The sequence below is a fragment of the Macrobrachium rosenbergii genome, chromosome 51, assembly GCF_040412425.1.
Source record: "Macrobrachium rosenbergii isolate ZJJX-2024 chromosome 51, ASM4041242v1, whole genome shotgun sequence".
NCBI classification, from domain to species: domain Eukaryota; kingdom Metazoa; phylum Arthropoda; class Malacostraca; order Decapoda; family Palaemonidae; genus Macrobrachium; species Macrobrachium rosenbergii.
The window spans coordinates 22,904,306-22,920,887 of NC_089791.1; the positions used below are offsets into that span (position 1 = coordinate 22,904,306).

The 16,582-nt window shown below is 34.6% G+C and overlaps 2 protein-coding genes across 2 annotated transcripts; both read right to left on the minus strand.

Annotated features, from left to right (window-relative positions):
* Window positions 1-2,506: 2,506 nt before the first annotated feature.
* Window positions 2,507-8,107, minus strand: LOC136833207 (uncharacterized). Its single transcript, XM_067095072.1, has 3 exons — window positions 8,027-8,107; window positions 7,581-7,721; window positions 2,507-3,056 (listed from the first exon to the last, which is right to left on the minus strand). The coding sequence occupies exons 1-3, from the start codon at window positions 8,079-8,081 to the stop codon at window positions 2,710-2,712; spliced, it is 543 nt and encodes a 180-aa protein (XP_066951173.1). The 5' UTR covers window positions 8,082-8,107; the 3' UTR covers window positions 2,507-2,709.
* Window positions 8,108-11,747: 3,640 nt separating this feature from the next.
* LOC136833210 (uncharacterized) lies at window positions 11,748-12,998 on the minus strand. The gene is made up of 2 exons (XM_067095075.1): window positions 12,911-12,998; window positions 11,748-12,327 (listed from the first exon to the last, which is right to left on the minus strand). Exons 1-2 carry the CDS (start codon window positions 12,930-12,932, stop codon window positions 11,840-11,842), a joined length of 510 nt encoding a protein of 169 aa, XP_066951176.1. The 5' UTR covers window positions 12,933-12,998; the 3' UTR covers window positions 11,748-11,839.
* Window positions 12,999-16,582: the final 3,584 nt, after the last annotated feature.

Below are 16,582 nucleotides of genomic sequence, written 5' to 3' on the forward strand. Positions count from 1 at the left end.
TTGAAATTAGGTTGTGCACGAGTCACCGTTGGCACATTGTCTTGTTGATGATCTTTCGATACTCTTTCCTTCCATAAGTTGACCCCATTGAGATGACAAACAAGAAATGAACGTTGAGGGTCTTTCATGAATATTTAAATTTTTGATGTTATACGTAAGATAATTTTAAATGATTTCAAATAATAAGGACCTGCCCCAACAATGGATGGCGTAAACTAAATTTAAATAACCTTCAGAAATATATACGTTCAAAGTATAATTAAGGTAGCAATAAAAGGAAGCAATTCGTCAGTTAAGCAGAAACCTGACTAATATATAATCTATATTTATTAGTCCCCATTGACAAAATACAACAAGTAATCGTTGTCTGATAGGACTAGTGACTAGACTCTTCAAGTTCGCTGTGCTCTCTGAATTGGATCTTCCATCAACCTGCTCTCTCTCTCTCTCTCTCTCTCTCTCTCTCTCTCTCTCTCTCTCTCTCTCTCTCTCTCTGTGCATTTCGACATAGAACATTCATGGCTAATATTGACATAAATACCTGTACCTTTGAAGAAGTACATACTGAAAATGATCTCAACACTATTTCATCTCAGATGAACTGCGGTAGGTGCAGTGCTACTTAAAATCAACAAGCAGTCAACAGGACAACTGTGAAAACATTCTAGTGGTTTTCGTGTCATTTTCTTGCTTCACTTTTGAAACAAGAAGAGTACGGAGACCATGGCACCGTCATTCATTATATTGAAGGGCGTACCTTGGTTATATTCTATGATTATGGTTTAAACTGACTTATGAATATGCAAAACGTATATGTCAGTATTCACTCTTTACTATGAAGAAATCCGTAGACCTATACCTCTTGGTAAACACGGCTATTGGTCATGATTCTTCCTCTTTTTCTCAGGTTTCCAGATTGACCAGAACTTTCAGGTATATGTGGTCCAAAAAGCTTTGCGTATCAACGACCACTCAAATTTTGTTCGATCCTTTAGTTGATCCTAATTTGACCACGTTTTCACATCTTTTGTCATCTTCACGTTCTACACTTTTTTGTGAATAATCAAAGAAGTGATGGGTAAATGCACTGAGGAAACCTATCACATGCCGGCTGTGTTTTCTATCGTAAGTTCATGTTTGTGAAAAAAATTTAGAAGTACTCAGAAAATGTCAGTACTTAGATGAATATAGTGAATTTGCCAAATGTCTCAGTTCAGTAGAGACCGATATGAAAGAGGGAGGAATGTTTTAGTGAAAATAAAAAAATCTGTATAATTTTCAAATAAGTAAATGCCTATGTCTCTTAAAGAAGGAAAATAAGAATGCTTTGAAGAAGTCCCAGTCGGTGGCAAATTCGGTGTTACTGCAACATGAGAGAGAAAACCCAACTCTAGTTAGCATAATAAAGCCACGGTATCATATGTAGGAATAAAGAAAAAATACGAGCTCGATTGAAGAGCAGGACTCTGAGCAAGTAAAGTCCGTTTTTTTGAAGTATCATTAAGATGGGGAGCCAAAGAAGAAATACTATATGATGAGGATGGTAGAGTTTAAAGATAGGAAAGTATTTGCAATGTCAGAGATATTTTAGTTGATAGGAAAATTGAGCTGCTAAAGGAGAACTGGATGTCGCATATTCATTCATAAAGTGACTTGAAATCAATCCAGAAAGAGACAAAAAGGAGACTTTAGGTTAAAACCAAGGATTTTTCAAGCTCAAGGGCCAATGGGACAGTCATCGTAGTACCTCCCCACCCCCGCCCTCTAGACTAGACCCGAAGAAATAACGGGAAAGTAAAAGGAAATATAATAATAATAATCATCTTTATTTTCAGCACGAGGTCATGTACATGGAATATACAAGGTAGAGGCATTACAATAATTGCGCAAAAGTAGACACACGAGTTAAAGTGCTAAAAATTATAATTGGCAATATCCACACAGGTGCTGAGGTAGTAGTAGAAAAATAAAATAGCAGTTATATAATTGGTAGTGAAATACTATTACTGAGAATAATAGTGTATAAAAATAATAATAAAAAGCTTATTAAAAATAACAGCAATTAAAAACATATTGCCTTCAAACTAATTTCCTGCTGTGGACCTTAGGTGGAATACAGAAGTCAGGTCCACAGGGCTAAATACGAAAAAGTGAAAAAAAGCAAATTTCAATGGTAATAAAAACGTTAAAGATAATAATGATGATAAGAAGTAATCATATACAATAAACTACTTTAAATCTGATTACTATTCCAGAAAGCTCACGTAAATTCAAGAATGGTCAGCACTCACCGGTGAGGCCTAAATTGACATATATGTACTTGGACGTAGAATTAATTTAGCATATATTATTTTTTGATTTTCACCTGCAATGTAAACCAGTATGTTTGAGATTCATTTAGGAATCCCCCAATATCTGCAATATTTTTGCAGTACGATAAGTTATATCCAGCTATATAGTCAGTATTGTGGTTTGAAACTGGGTTATATGTGAATGAAAAATGATGACAGCGGAATATTTTATTTTAACAAAATAGACAATATACACTTATATTAATTTTTAACTCTATATTATCATTTCTACAAGATAAGTTATGCTGCTGAAAGGACAGAAGGAATTGTCCGGCAATATGCATTCAGGGTAAGGGTAACAGTTGCATTTCCATTCGTCGGGAAAAGCTCAAACAGAGAACTCAAGTAACAGTAGCCATTAGACAGGAGCTCCGTATGCTCCTGAAGGAGTTTTTGGTGGTCCATAACCTTTAGGAACAACTCCGATAAGTTCGTTGACTGAGTAGAAGGATTCGGCGTCAGCACAGTCGAAGTTGAACCACCAGTCACAGACGAGGTACTGTTGGTTGAAGATGGTACCGTTGGGGCAGAGGAAGGAGTCCTGCTGACGGCGTCCACTGGGCCTGTTCTGGCAGATGTGAAAGACCTGGCATCGAGCTTCAGCGTCAGTATCGGCGTAATATCCAGGGACATTCTGGGCGTTGCAGTCGAACCCGGTATCAGGGACAGAGGCCAAGATAGGATAGTCTTCTCCAGGGACTCCACCTCCGGAATATTTTTAGCCAAAGCAGCAATGGCAGGATCTATTCCGTATCCGTTTCTAGGTGGTCCGTAGGAATTGCTTGGAGGAGGGCGTAGCCATTTGCTTGGAGGGAGATTGTCAGCTGACACAAAGCTGATGACAACTGGAATAATTGTATTGAATTTAATAGGCATTTAAATTTTTTTTTTTTTATTTCAGTGAGATATATTTACACACAGTATATGATTTATCTTTATATATATACATATATATATATTATATTTATATATATATATATACATATATATATATATATATATATATATATATATATATATATATATATATATATATATATATATATATATATATATATATATAAATTTATATAGATAGATAGCTAAGTAATGCACACGTGTAGTATTTGTTAATATCGTGGTACTGCATGATATGAGACTTCTTACCACAGAAAAGTAGACTTCTCATGATGCCTGTATGTTGTTGAGGCCGCAGAATCATAATTCTAGAAATTGAAGCTATAAAAGCAGAAGTACAACTGATGCTTCATGGATGACCTACCTGTGGTTATATACTCTCTCGTGCCCAAAAGCCGGTCAGGTTGCTCCGCTGGTGTCATGAAATCTCGGCTCCTCCCCCGACTGACCTTCCTTGAGAAATGTGGTTGTGCATGATAATTATTGCCTCATTGCAGTCCAGTTATGATTGCAGAGAAGTGTTACTTTTTTAGGAGATTGTAGCCAAATGACAACTGCGAAAAGTGGGATGGCAGGTAGAGGTAGCGTCAGGTTTGCGATCATGTGTCAACGTCAGAAATAAACAAGATATTTACCTTTGCTTTGCTTCAGAAAGATTTGCTTACCTTTTAGTAAATCTTTTTGTCTCTTTTGTTTAAAGATTATGCAGGCTATATTTATTATAAGAGGAGTGTTTGGCTTCGTGTATTTTAGGTTTAATTTGATGATGGTCAACTCTTCCACTTCCCATCACTCAGATACGATCTATTACGACAAATTGAAGTTTTTCGTAATTTTCATAAAATTGTTTATGTACACACACACATATATATATATATGTGTGTGTGTATTTATATGTATGTATATATATATATATATTATATATATATACATGTATGTATATATATATATATATATATATATATATATATATATATATATATATATAATATATATATATATATATATATATATATATATATATATATATAGATGCATATGATATATGAATAAAGCGTTATGTATGTTTATGCATATATAATGTAGATTTTCTTTTCATAAATGTTTTTGCTAATAATCTTAGTTTTTCTTTTTCTCACACTGCACACCTAATACACATACTCACACACCACACACACACACACATACCCATATGTGTGAGTATGTATGTATATAGTCAGGAATGAATAAAAAAACAGGAATTTGCGAAAAATAAAATTAAGTTTATTAGCCTAAGTAATGTATTGAAATTAGGTTGTGCACGAGTCACCGTTGACACATTGGCTTGTTGATGATCTTTCGATACTCTCTCCTTTCATAAGTTGATCCCATTGAGATGACACACAAGAAGTGAAACCCTGAGGGTCTTTCATGAATATTTAAATTTTTGATGTTATACGTAAGATAATTTTAAATTATTTCAAATAATAAGGATCTGTCCCAACAGTGGATGGCGTAAATTTTAAATAACCTTCAGAAATATATACATTTAAAGTATAGTTAAGGTAGCAATAAAAGAAAGCAATTCGTCAGTTAAGCAGAAACCTGACTAATATATAATCTATATATATTAGTCCCCATTGACAAAATACAACAAGTAATCGTTGTTTGCTAGGACTATTGACTAGATTTTTTAAGTTCGCTGTGCTCTCTGAATTAGATCTTCCATCGACCTCCTCCCTTCTCTCTCTCTCTCTCTCTCTCTCTCTCTGTGCATTTCGACATAGAACATTCATGGCTAATGATGACATAAATACCTGTACCTTTGAAGAAGTACACTGAGAATGATCTCAACATTCATTTCATCTCAGATGAACTGCAGTAGGTGCAGTGCTACTTAAAATCAACAAGCAGTCAACAGGACAACTGTGAAAACATTCTAGTGGTTTTTCGTGTCATTTTCTTGCTTCACTTTTGTAACAAGAAGAGTACGGAGACCATGGCACCGTCATTCATTATATTGAAGGGCATTCCTTGGGGTTATATTCTATGATTATGGGTTAAACTGACCTATGAATATGCAAAACGTATATGTCAGTATTCACTGTTTACTATGAAGAAATCCGTAGGCCTATACTTCATGGTAAACACGGCTGTTGGTCATGATCCTTCCTCTTTTTCTCAGGTTTCCAGATTGACCAGAACTTTCAGATATATGTGGTCCAAAAAGTGTTGCGTGTCAACGACCACTCAAAATTTGTTCGATCCTTTAGTTGATCCTAATTTGACCACGTTTTCACATCTTTGTCATCTTCACGTTCTACACTTTTTGTGAATAATCAAAAGAAGTGATGGGTAAATGCACTGAAGAAAGCTATCACATGCCGGCTGTGTTTCTATCGCAAGTTCATGTTTGTGAAAAAAAATTTAGAAGTACTCAGAAAATGTCAGTACTTAGACGAATATAGGGGAATTTGCCAAATGTCTCGGTTCGAGTAGAGACCGATATGAAAGAGGGAGGAATGTTTTAGTGAAAATAAAAAAATCTGTATAATTTTCAAATAAGTAAATGCCTATGTCTCTTAAAGAAGGGAAAATAAGAATGCTTGAAGAAGTCCCAGTCGGTGGCAAATTCGGTGTTGCACAGCAACATGAGAGAGAAAACCCAACTCTAGTTAGCATAATAAAGCCACGGTATCATATGTAGGAATAAAGAAAAAATACGAGCTCGATTGAAGAGCAGGACTCTGAGTAAGTAAAGTCCGTTTTATTGAAGTATTATTAAGATGGAAAGCCAAAGAAGAAATACTATATGATGATGATAGTAGAGTTTAAAGATAGAAAGTATTTGCAATGTCAGAGATATTTTAGTTGATAGGAGAAAATTGAGCTGCTAAAGGAGAACTGGATGTCGCATATTCATTCATAAAGTGACTTGAAATCAATCCAGAAAGGAGACAAAAGGAGACTTGGGTTAAAACCAAGGATTTTTTCTCAAGCGCAAGGGCCAATGGGACGGTCATCGTAGTACCTCCCCCCACCCCCCGCCCTCTAGACTAGACCCGAAGAAATAACGGGAAAGTAAAAGGAAATATAATAATAATAATCATCTTTATTTTCAGCACGAGGTCATGTACATGGAATATACAAAGTGGAGGCATTGCAATAATTGCACAAAAGTAGAGACACGGGTTAAAGTGATAAAAATGATAAATGGTAATATCCACACAGGTGCTGAGGTAGTAGTAGAAAAATAAAATAGCAGTTATATAATTGGTAGTGAAAATATTATTACTGAGAATAATAGTGTATAAAAATAATAATAAAAAACTTATTAAAAATAACAGCAATTAAAAACATATTGCCTACAAACTAATTTCCTGCTGTGGACCTTAGGTGGAATACAGAAGTCAGGTCCAGAGGGCTAAATACGAAAAAGTGAAAAAAAGCAAATCTCAATGGTAATAAAAACGTTAAAGATAATAATGATGATAAGAAGTAATCATATACAAGAAACTACTTTAAATCTGATTACTATTCCAGAAAGCTCACGTAAATTCAAGAATGGTCAGCACTCACTGGTGAGGCCTAAATTGTCATATATGTACTTGGACCTAGAATTAATTTAGCATATATTATTTGTGATTTTCACCTGCAATGTAAACCAGTATGTTTGAGATTCATTTAGGAATCCCCCAATATCTGCAATATTTTTGCAGTACGATAAGTTATATCCAGCTATATATTAATAATTTAAAATGTCAGTATTGTGGTTTGAAACTGGGTTATATGTGAATGAAAAATGATGACAGCCAGAATATTTTATTTTAACAAAATAGACAATATACATTATATTAATTTTTAACTCTATATTATCATTTCTACAAGATAAGTTATGCTGCTGAAAGACAAAAGGAATTGTCCGGCAATATGCATTCAGTAAGGGTAACAGTTGCATTTCCATTCGTCAGGGAAAAGCTCAAACAGAGAACTCAAGTAACAGTAGCCATTAGACAGGAGCTCCGTATGCTCCTGAAGGAGTTTTGGTGGTCCATAACCTTTAGGAACAACTCCGATAAGTTCGTTGACTGAGTAGAAGGATTCGGCGTCAGCGCAGTCGAAGTTGAACCACCAGTCACAGACGAGGTACTGTTGGTTGAAGATGGTACCGTTGGGGGGCAGAGGAAGGAGTCCTGCTGACGGCGTCCACTGGGCCTGTTCTGGCAGATGAAAGACCTGGCATCGAGCTTCAGCGTCAGTGTCGGCGTAATATCCAGGGACATTCTGGGCGTTGCAGTCGAACCGGTATCAGGACAGAGGCCAAGATAGGATAGTCTTCTCCAGGGACTCCACCTCCAGGAATATTTTTAGCCAAAGCAGCAATGGCAGGATCTATTCCGTATCCGTTTCTAGGTGGTCCGTAGGAATTGCTTGGAGGAGGGGCGTAGCCATTGCTTGGAGGGAGATTGTCAGCTGACACAAAGCTGATGACAACTGGAATGCAATTGTATTGAATTTAATAGGCATTTAAATTTTTTTTTTTATTTCATAATATATTTCAGTGAGATATTTATCTTTACAACACACGAACACACATGTGTATGATATATATATATATATATATATATATATATATATATATATATATATATATATATATATATATATATATATATATATATATATATATATATATATATATATATATATATATAAATTTATATAGATAGACAGCTAAGTAATGCACACGTGTAGTATTTGTTAATATCATTGGTACTGCATGATATGAGACTTCTTACCACAGAAAAGTAGACTTCTCATGATGCCTGTATGTTGTTGAGGCCGCAGAATCATAATTCTAGAAATTGAAGCTATAAAAGCAGAAGTACAACTGATGCTTCATGGATGACCTACCTGTGGTTATATACTCTCTCGTGCCCAAAAGCCTGTCAGGTTGCTCTGCTGGTGTCATGAAATCTCCGCTCCTCCCCCAACTGACCTTCCTTGAGAAATGTGGTTGTGCATGATGATTATTGCCTCATTCCAGTCCAGTTATGATTGCAGAGAAGTGTTACTTTTATAGGAGATTGTAGCTAAATGACAACTGCGAAAAGTGGGATGGCAGGTAGAGTTGGAGTCAGGTTTGCGATCATGTGTCAGCGTCAGAAATAAACAAGGTATTTACCTTTGCTTTGCTTCAGAAAGATTTGCTTACCTTTTAGTAAATCTTTTTGTCTCTTTTGTTTAAAGATTATGCAGGCTATATTTATTATAAGAGGAGTGTTTGGCTTCGTGTAATTTAGGTTTAATTTGATGATGGTCAACTCTTCCACTTCCAATCACTCAGATGCGATCTATTACGACAAATTGAAAGTTTTTCGTAATTTTCATAAAATTGTTTATGTACACACACACACATATATATATATATGTGTGTGTGTATTTATATGTATGTATATATTATATATATATTATATATATGTATACATGTATGTATATATATCTATATATATATATATAAATATATATATATATATATATATATATATATATATATATATATATATATATATATATATATATATATATATATATATATATGTATGTATGTATGTATGTATGTATGTATGCATATATATATGTAGATGCAGCATGATTTGAATAAAGCATACGTATGTTTTTGCTAATAATCTTAGTTTTCTTTTCGTAAATTTCTGCTTTTAAATTCCTAACTACGCATACTCACACACACACACACACACATACCCATATGTGTGCGAGTATGTATGTATATAGTCAGGAATGAATAAAAAAAAACAGGAATTTGCGAAAAATAAAATTAAGTTTATTAGCCTAAGTAATGTATTGAAATTTGGTTGTGCACGAGTCACCGTTGACACATTGTCTTGTTGATGATCTTTCGATACTCTCTCCTTTCATAAGTTGATCCCATTGAGATGATACACAAGAAGTGAAACCCTGAGGGTCTTTCATGAATATTTAAATTTTTGATGTTATACGTAAGATAATTTTAAATTATTTCAAATAATAAGGATCTCTCCCAACAGTGGATGGCGTAAATTTTAAATAGCCTTCAGAAATATATACAGTTAAAGTATAGTTAAGGTAGCAATAAAAGAAAGCAATTCGTCAGTTAAGCAGAAAGCTGACTAATATATAATCTATATACATTAGTCCCCATTGAAAAAATACAACAAGTAATCGTTGTTTGCTAGGACTATTGACTAGATTTTTCAAGTTCGCTGTGCCCTCTGAATTAGATCTTCCATCAACCTGCTCTCTCTCTCTCTCTCTCTCTCTCTCTCTCTCTCTCTCTCTCTCTCTCTCTCTCTCTCTCTCTCTCTCTCTCTCTCTCTCGCTGTGCATTTCGACATAGAACATTCATGGCTAATGATGACATAAATACCTGTACCTTTGAAGAAGTACATACTGAGAATGATCTCAACATTCATTTCATCTCAGATGAACTGCAGTAGATGCAGTGCTACTTAAAATCAACAAGCAGTCAACAGGACAACTGTGAAAACGTTCTAGTGGTTTTCGTGTCATTTTCTTGCTTCACTTTTGTAACGAGAAGAGTACGGAGACCATGGCACCGTCATTCATTATATTGAAGGGCATTCCTTGGGGTTATATTCTATGATTATGGTTTAAACTGACCTATGAATATGCAAAACGTATATGTCAGTATTCACTGTTTACTATGAAGAAATCCGTAGGCCTATACTTCATGGTAAACACGGGTATTGGTCATGATCCTTCCTCTTTTTCTCAGGTTTCCAGATTGACCAGAACTTTCAGATATATGTGGTCCAAAAAGTGTTGCGTGTCAACGACCACTCAAAATTTGTTCGATCCTTTAGTTGATCCTAATTTGACCACGTTTTCACATCTTTTGTCATCTTCACGTTCTACACTTTTTTGTAAATAATCAAAGAAGTGATGGGTAAATGCACTGAAGAAACCTATCACATGCCGGCTGTGTTTCTATCGCAAGTTCATGTTTGTGAAAAAAATTTAGAAGTACTCAGAAAATGTCAGTACTTAGACGAATATAAGGGAATTTGCCAAATGTCTCGGTTCGAGTAGAGACCGATATGAAAGAGGGAGGAATGTTTTAGTGAAAATAAAAAAATCTGTATAATTTTCAAATAAGTAAATGCCTATGTCTCTTAAAGAAGGGAAAATAAGAATGCTTGAAGAAGTCCCATTCGGTGGCAAATTCGGTGTTGCACAGCAACATGAGAGAGAAAACCCAACTCTGGTTAGCATAATAAAGCCACGGTATCATATGTAGGAATAAAGAAAAAATACGAGCTCGATTGAAGAGCAGGACTCTGAGTAAGTAAAGTCCGTTTTATTGAAGTATTATTAAGCTGGAAAGCCAAAGAAGAAATACTATATGATGATGATAGTAGAGTTTAAAGATAGAAACGTATTTGCAATGTCAGAGATATTTTTAGTTGATAGGAGAAAATTGAGCTGCTAAAGGAGAACTGGATGTCGCATATTCATTCATAAAGTGACTTGAAATCAATCCAGAAAGGAACAAAGGAGACTTGGGTTAAAACCAAGGATTTTTTCAAGCGCAAGAGGCCAATGGGACGGTCATCGTACCTCCCCCACCCCCGCCCTAGACTAGACCCAAGAAATAACATGGGAAAGTAAAAGAAATATAATAATAATAATCATCTTTATTTTCAGCACGAGGTCATGTACATGGAATATACAAAGTAGGCATTACAATAATTGCACAAAAAGTAGACACACGGGTTAAAGTGATAAAAATGATAAATGGTAATATCCACACAGGTGCTGAGGTAGTAGTAGAAAAATAAAATAGCAGTTATATAATTGGTAGTGAAAGTATTATTACTGAGAATAGTAGTTTATAAAAATAATAATAAAAAACTTATTAAAAATGACAGCAATTAAAAACATATTGCCTTACAAACTAATTTCCTGCTGTGGACCTTAGGTGGAATACAGAAGTCAGGTCAGAGGGCTAAATACGAAAAAGTGAAAAAAGCAAATTTCAATGGTAATAAAAACGTTAAAGATAATAATGATGATAAGAAGTAATCATATACAAGAAACTACTTTAAATCTGCTTACTATTCCAGAAAGCTCACGTATATTCAAGAATGATCAGCACTCACTGGTGAGGCCTAAATTGACATATATATGGTTGGACCTAGAATTAATTTAGCATATATTATTTGTGATTTTCACCTGCAATGTAAACCAGTATGTTTGAGATTCATTTAGGAATGCCCCAATATCTGCAATATTTTTGCAGTACGATAAAGTATATCCAGCTATATATTAATAATTTTAAAATGTCAGTATTGTGGTTTAAAACTGGGTTATTTGTGAATGAAAATTGATGACAGCGGAATATTTTATTTTAACAAAATAGACAATATACATTTATATTAATATTTAACTCTATATTATCATTTCTACAAGATAAGTTATGCTGCTGAAAAGACAAAGGAATTGTCCGGCAATATGCATTCAGGGTAAGGGTAACAGTTGCATTTCCATTCGTCGGGAAAAGCTCAAACAGAGAACTCAAGTAACAGTAGCCATTAGACAGGAGCTCCATATGCTCCTGAAGGAGTTTTTGGTGGTCCATATCCTTTAGGAACAACTCCGATAAGTTCGTTGACTGAGTAGAAGGATTCGGCGTCAGCGCAGTCGAAGTTGAACCACCAGTCACAGACGAGGTACTGTTGGTTGAAGATGGTACCGTTGGGGCAGAGGAAGGAGTCCTGCTGACGGCGTCCACTGGGCCTGTTCTGGCAGATGTGAAAGACCTGGCATCGAGCTTCAGCATCAGTGTCGGCGTAATATCCAGGGACATTCTGGGCGTTGCAGTCGAATCCGGTATCAGGGACAGAGGCCAAGATAGGATAGTCTTCTCCAGGGACTCCACCTCCAGGAATATTTTTAGCCAAAGCAGCAATGGCAGGATCTATTCCGTATCCGTTTCTAGGTGGTCCGTAGGAGTTGCTTGGAGGAGGGGCGTAGCCATTGCTTGGAGGGAGATTGTCAGCTGACGCAAAGCCGATGACAGCTGAAATGTAATTTTATTCAATTTATTTATTTATTTGCTAAGTTATATAACACGTTTCAATGATTTATCTATCTTTACAATGCACACACACATGTGTGTGTGTATGCATTACTTTTGTATATACATACATATATATATATATATATATATATATATATATATATATATATATATATATATACATATATATATATATATATATATATATATATATATATATATATATATATATATATATATATATATATATATATATATATATATATGACTTTATCACATCACAAGTGATTCATATACAGTCAAGCTACAAACATCCTTTAATATGTATTCGCTCTAGAAATAATATATTTTCTATATGTTACCGAGGAATTTTTAACTTATTATCAACTAAAAAATTCCCCTTCAGTATATAATAAAATATATTATTTCCGATAGAGCGAATTGATACAAAGACAGCTTATTGATTATATATATATATATATATATATATATATATATATATATATATATATATATATATATATATATATATTAATTAGGGTTTGTTAATGTAATGGTACTAAAAGATTTGACTTTTTCTTACCACAGAAAAGTAGACTTCTCATGATGCCTGTATCTCGTTGAAGCCGCAGAATCAGATTTCTGGAATTTGAAGCTGTCAAGGCAGAAATGCGACTGATGCCTCATGGGTGACCTACCTGTGGTTATATACTCGCTCCTGCCCAAAAAGCCTGTCAGGTTGCTCTGCCGGTGCCATGAAATCTCCGCTCCTCCCCCGACTGACCTTCCTTGAGAAATGTGGCTGTGCATGATGAGTATTGCCTCATTCCAATCCAGTTATGATTGCAGAGGAGTGTTCCGTTTTCAGGAGATTGTAGCCAAATAACATTGGTGAAAAATAGGATGTCAGGTACAATTAGCATCAGGTTTGCGATCATGTGTCGCGTTAGTGACAAACGGAATGTTCGCTTTTAGTCTGATTCAAAAAGGTTTTGAAATCTTTAATAAAGTGTATTTTTCTCTTTTTTTTGTAAAGATTATGTAGGCTATGTGTATTTTAAGAGAAGTGTTTGGGTTCTTGTATTTTAGATTTAATTTGATGACGGTTAACGCTTCTAATCATCCAGATATGATCTATTAAGATAAAATGACGCTTTTCTTAATTTGCATCAAATTGTTAATTTGATGAAAATTTGATGATACATAGATAGATAGGTAGGTAGGTAGATAGATAGATAAATATATCTATCTGTATGTATGTATATATATATATATATATATATATATATATATATATATATATATAATATATATATATATATATATATATATATATATATATATATATATATAATATATACATGAACAATTTGATGAAAATAAAGAAAAGCAGTCATTTTGTCTTTATAGATCAAATCTGAATGATTAGAAACGTTGACCGTCATCAAATCAAATCTAAAATACGAGAAGCGAAATGAGGTATACATAATGTATGTATGTATATATGTAAATAGTCTGGAATGAATTTAAGAACAAGAGTTTACGGAAAAAAATTAAGATTATTAGCGTAAGTATATTGTATTGAAATGAGGTTGTTCACGAGTCATCGTTGACATATTGGCCTGTTGATGATCTTCCGATACTCTTTCCTTTCATAAATTGACCCTTTTAGATGACACACAAGAAATGAACCTTGAGGGTCTTTCATTAATATTTAAATATTTGATGGTACACATACGATAATTATAAATGAATTCAAATAATAAGGAACTATCCCAACAATGGATGGCGGAAATTTTAAATAACGTTCTGAAATATATACATTTTAAAGTATAATTTAGGAGCATTAAATGATGTCAATTCGTCAGTTAAGCAGAAACCAGACTAATATATAATCTGTATTTTTTTTACTCCCCACTGGCAAAATACAGCATGTGTTCATTGTCTGCTAGGCCTGTTAACTAGTCTTCAAGTTACCTGTGCGTTCCGAGTTACATATTTCGTCAACCTGTTTTTTTTTTCTCTGTATTTCATCATAGAACATTGATGGCTCAATGATCACATGAATACCATCACTTTTGAAAAGTACATACTGATGATGATCTCAGTAACATCCATTTCATATGAACTTCAGTAGCTGCAGTGCTACTAAATAACAAGTAGTCATCAGGGCAACTATGGAAACATTCGGCATACTTTCATGTAATTTTCTTGCTTGACTTATGAAGCGGGAGGAAGGAAGAGGCCGTGGCATTGTCATGCGTTATTTTGAAGGACAGACCTTGAGGTTATAGTCTATGACAGTGATTCTCAAACTGGTGCCACAGACAGTGCCTAAAGATTGTCATGAATTTTGTCTTGGCTAGATCATCTTAACGAACATTTGTAAAAAAAAAAAAAGTTTGCAGAACTCTTCGTATAATTATTATCAGTGTGTCTGCTCTAATGTTTATCTAGTTCTGATATGCTCATTTTTTGTACAGTATATTTCTGCATGTGCGATGTACTGATTTTGGTATGAGTATGGATAATTTTATTCATTAAATAAGAAGTTAATTCATGCGGTATGGTGGGATGGTGAAGAAAGCGTGCCACGGTAATGATTTTACATTAGTTAAAGGCTGGTATCCAGAAACCATGCGATCGCATTTGTCAATACGAAGGCGATCGCGGTTGTATGGTCCCAAACGAAGAACTATCGTGGTATCCAGAAACCGTACGACGGCCTCAACTCCATCGCATCGCATCGCTGGTTAAGCAGGTTTACCAACATATGCGGTTACTGAGAATGAAATGCCTGGAATCGATGATTACAAGGACTGTATCAGTAAAATAAAATTTCTTTTATTACAGTGATATTGAATTAATATGTCCTTATGTCTTTATTATTTATTAGGAAAAGATACTGCATATCTGTAGTATATTTTTTTTAGTTGATATTTGCTGTCCTGATTCCGTGCGAAAATGTAAACATGAGTCGGAAAACGCAAGCAACTAAACATAAATATGGAGCGTGCACCCACAATAGCTGATTCTCAGCGTTTAATGCTTCTTAATTTAATAAAGGAGCATGAGAATGTGATCACCGACCGATCTACAGGAAGCAGAACTTTGGAAAAAGCGTGAGGCGTTGGGAGGGGAGATGTAACACTCAAGTTTAACGCCATGTATCCTGACCAACCTCCTCGTTCATCAATGCAGTCAAGCGCTGTTTCGACCATGAAACCGCAGGTAAGAAAGCATTTTGTTTTGTAATTGTAGTCAGGGCAACTTGAGGCTGCTGTGAGCAAAATGGTGTGTAAACTACCAGTTAGGTTAAAAGAAACTTAGGCTATGGAAGGCCTAGGCTTGTGCTGCCTGTTAAATTGTTAATAATAATCACATGAGGCTAGCCTAGACTAGCTTATCCAAGGGAACACCAGTTTATCATCTAAAGCTATTATATTATATAAATATATTAATCTTCAAATAAATAGAATGGAACATATTAGAATAGGTTAAGTAAGGTTAGGCTAACAAATCATAGGGGTCTGAGGGGGCATAGTGATAAAAAAACATGGGTGCTCTAGGAGAGGTTAGGTTAGTAATGTCTAGCTTATTACAAAAGCAGTTGGTGTATCAGGCATTAGGTTTGTATAATTTGACGTGAATTTTTAATTATTAATGTCTTTTATTAGGAAATTTGGGTAATATTCTAATTTAGGTTCAGAATAGCTTGTGTGGAGGGTCTTATCAATTTATTTTCATGGTGGATAGAAGGGCTGGAGCACACAGTAGTATTATCGTATTGTTAATGGGTAGATTTGCAAGTAAACTAAACATTTATTAGCTTACAGCCAGTTTATTAGTACTTTAAAAAGTGATGGTAAAACTTTGGCTATTTTTCTTATGGGTATGCTGAGGTTTTCCAGATTATAAAACTGTTTTTAAAGTGTGATACCTGCTTGCAAACTGGGCTAAGTGATTGTTTTAATAAAAGTTTAGGCTGACATTTGAGATCTTGGCTGTTGTCTGCAGGTGGTCAAATGATTTGGAGTAGGATAACACCTGAAATAGGCTAGCCCTTTTTTTTTAAGTTGAGTTCACACGTAGGCTAGCATGTCTGAAGCCTGCATAATGCCTACCAGTATGCAAGGCTACGATAGATTGTGGCAGGTATGTGAACTGCTTAGGCTAGACTATATTAGCTTAGGTGGTATTATTATGCTTTATAATGTGCAGCTCACTTTTCCAGCCACACAAAGCTCACCTTATT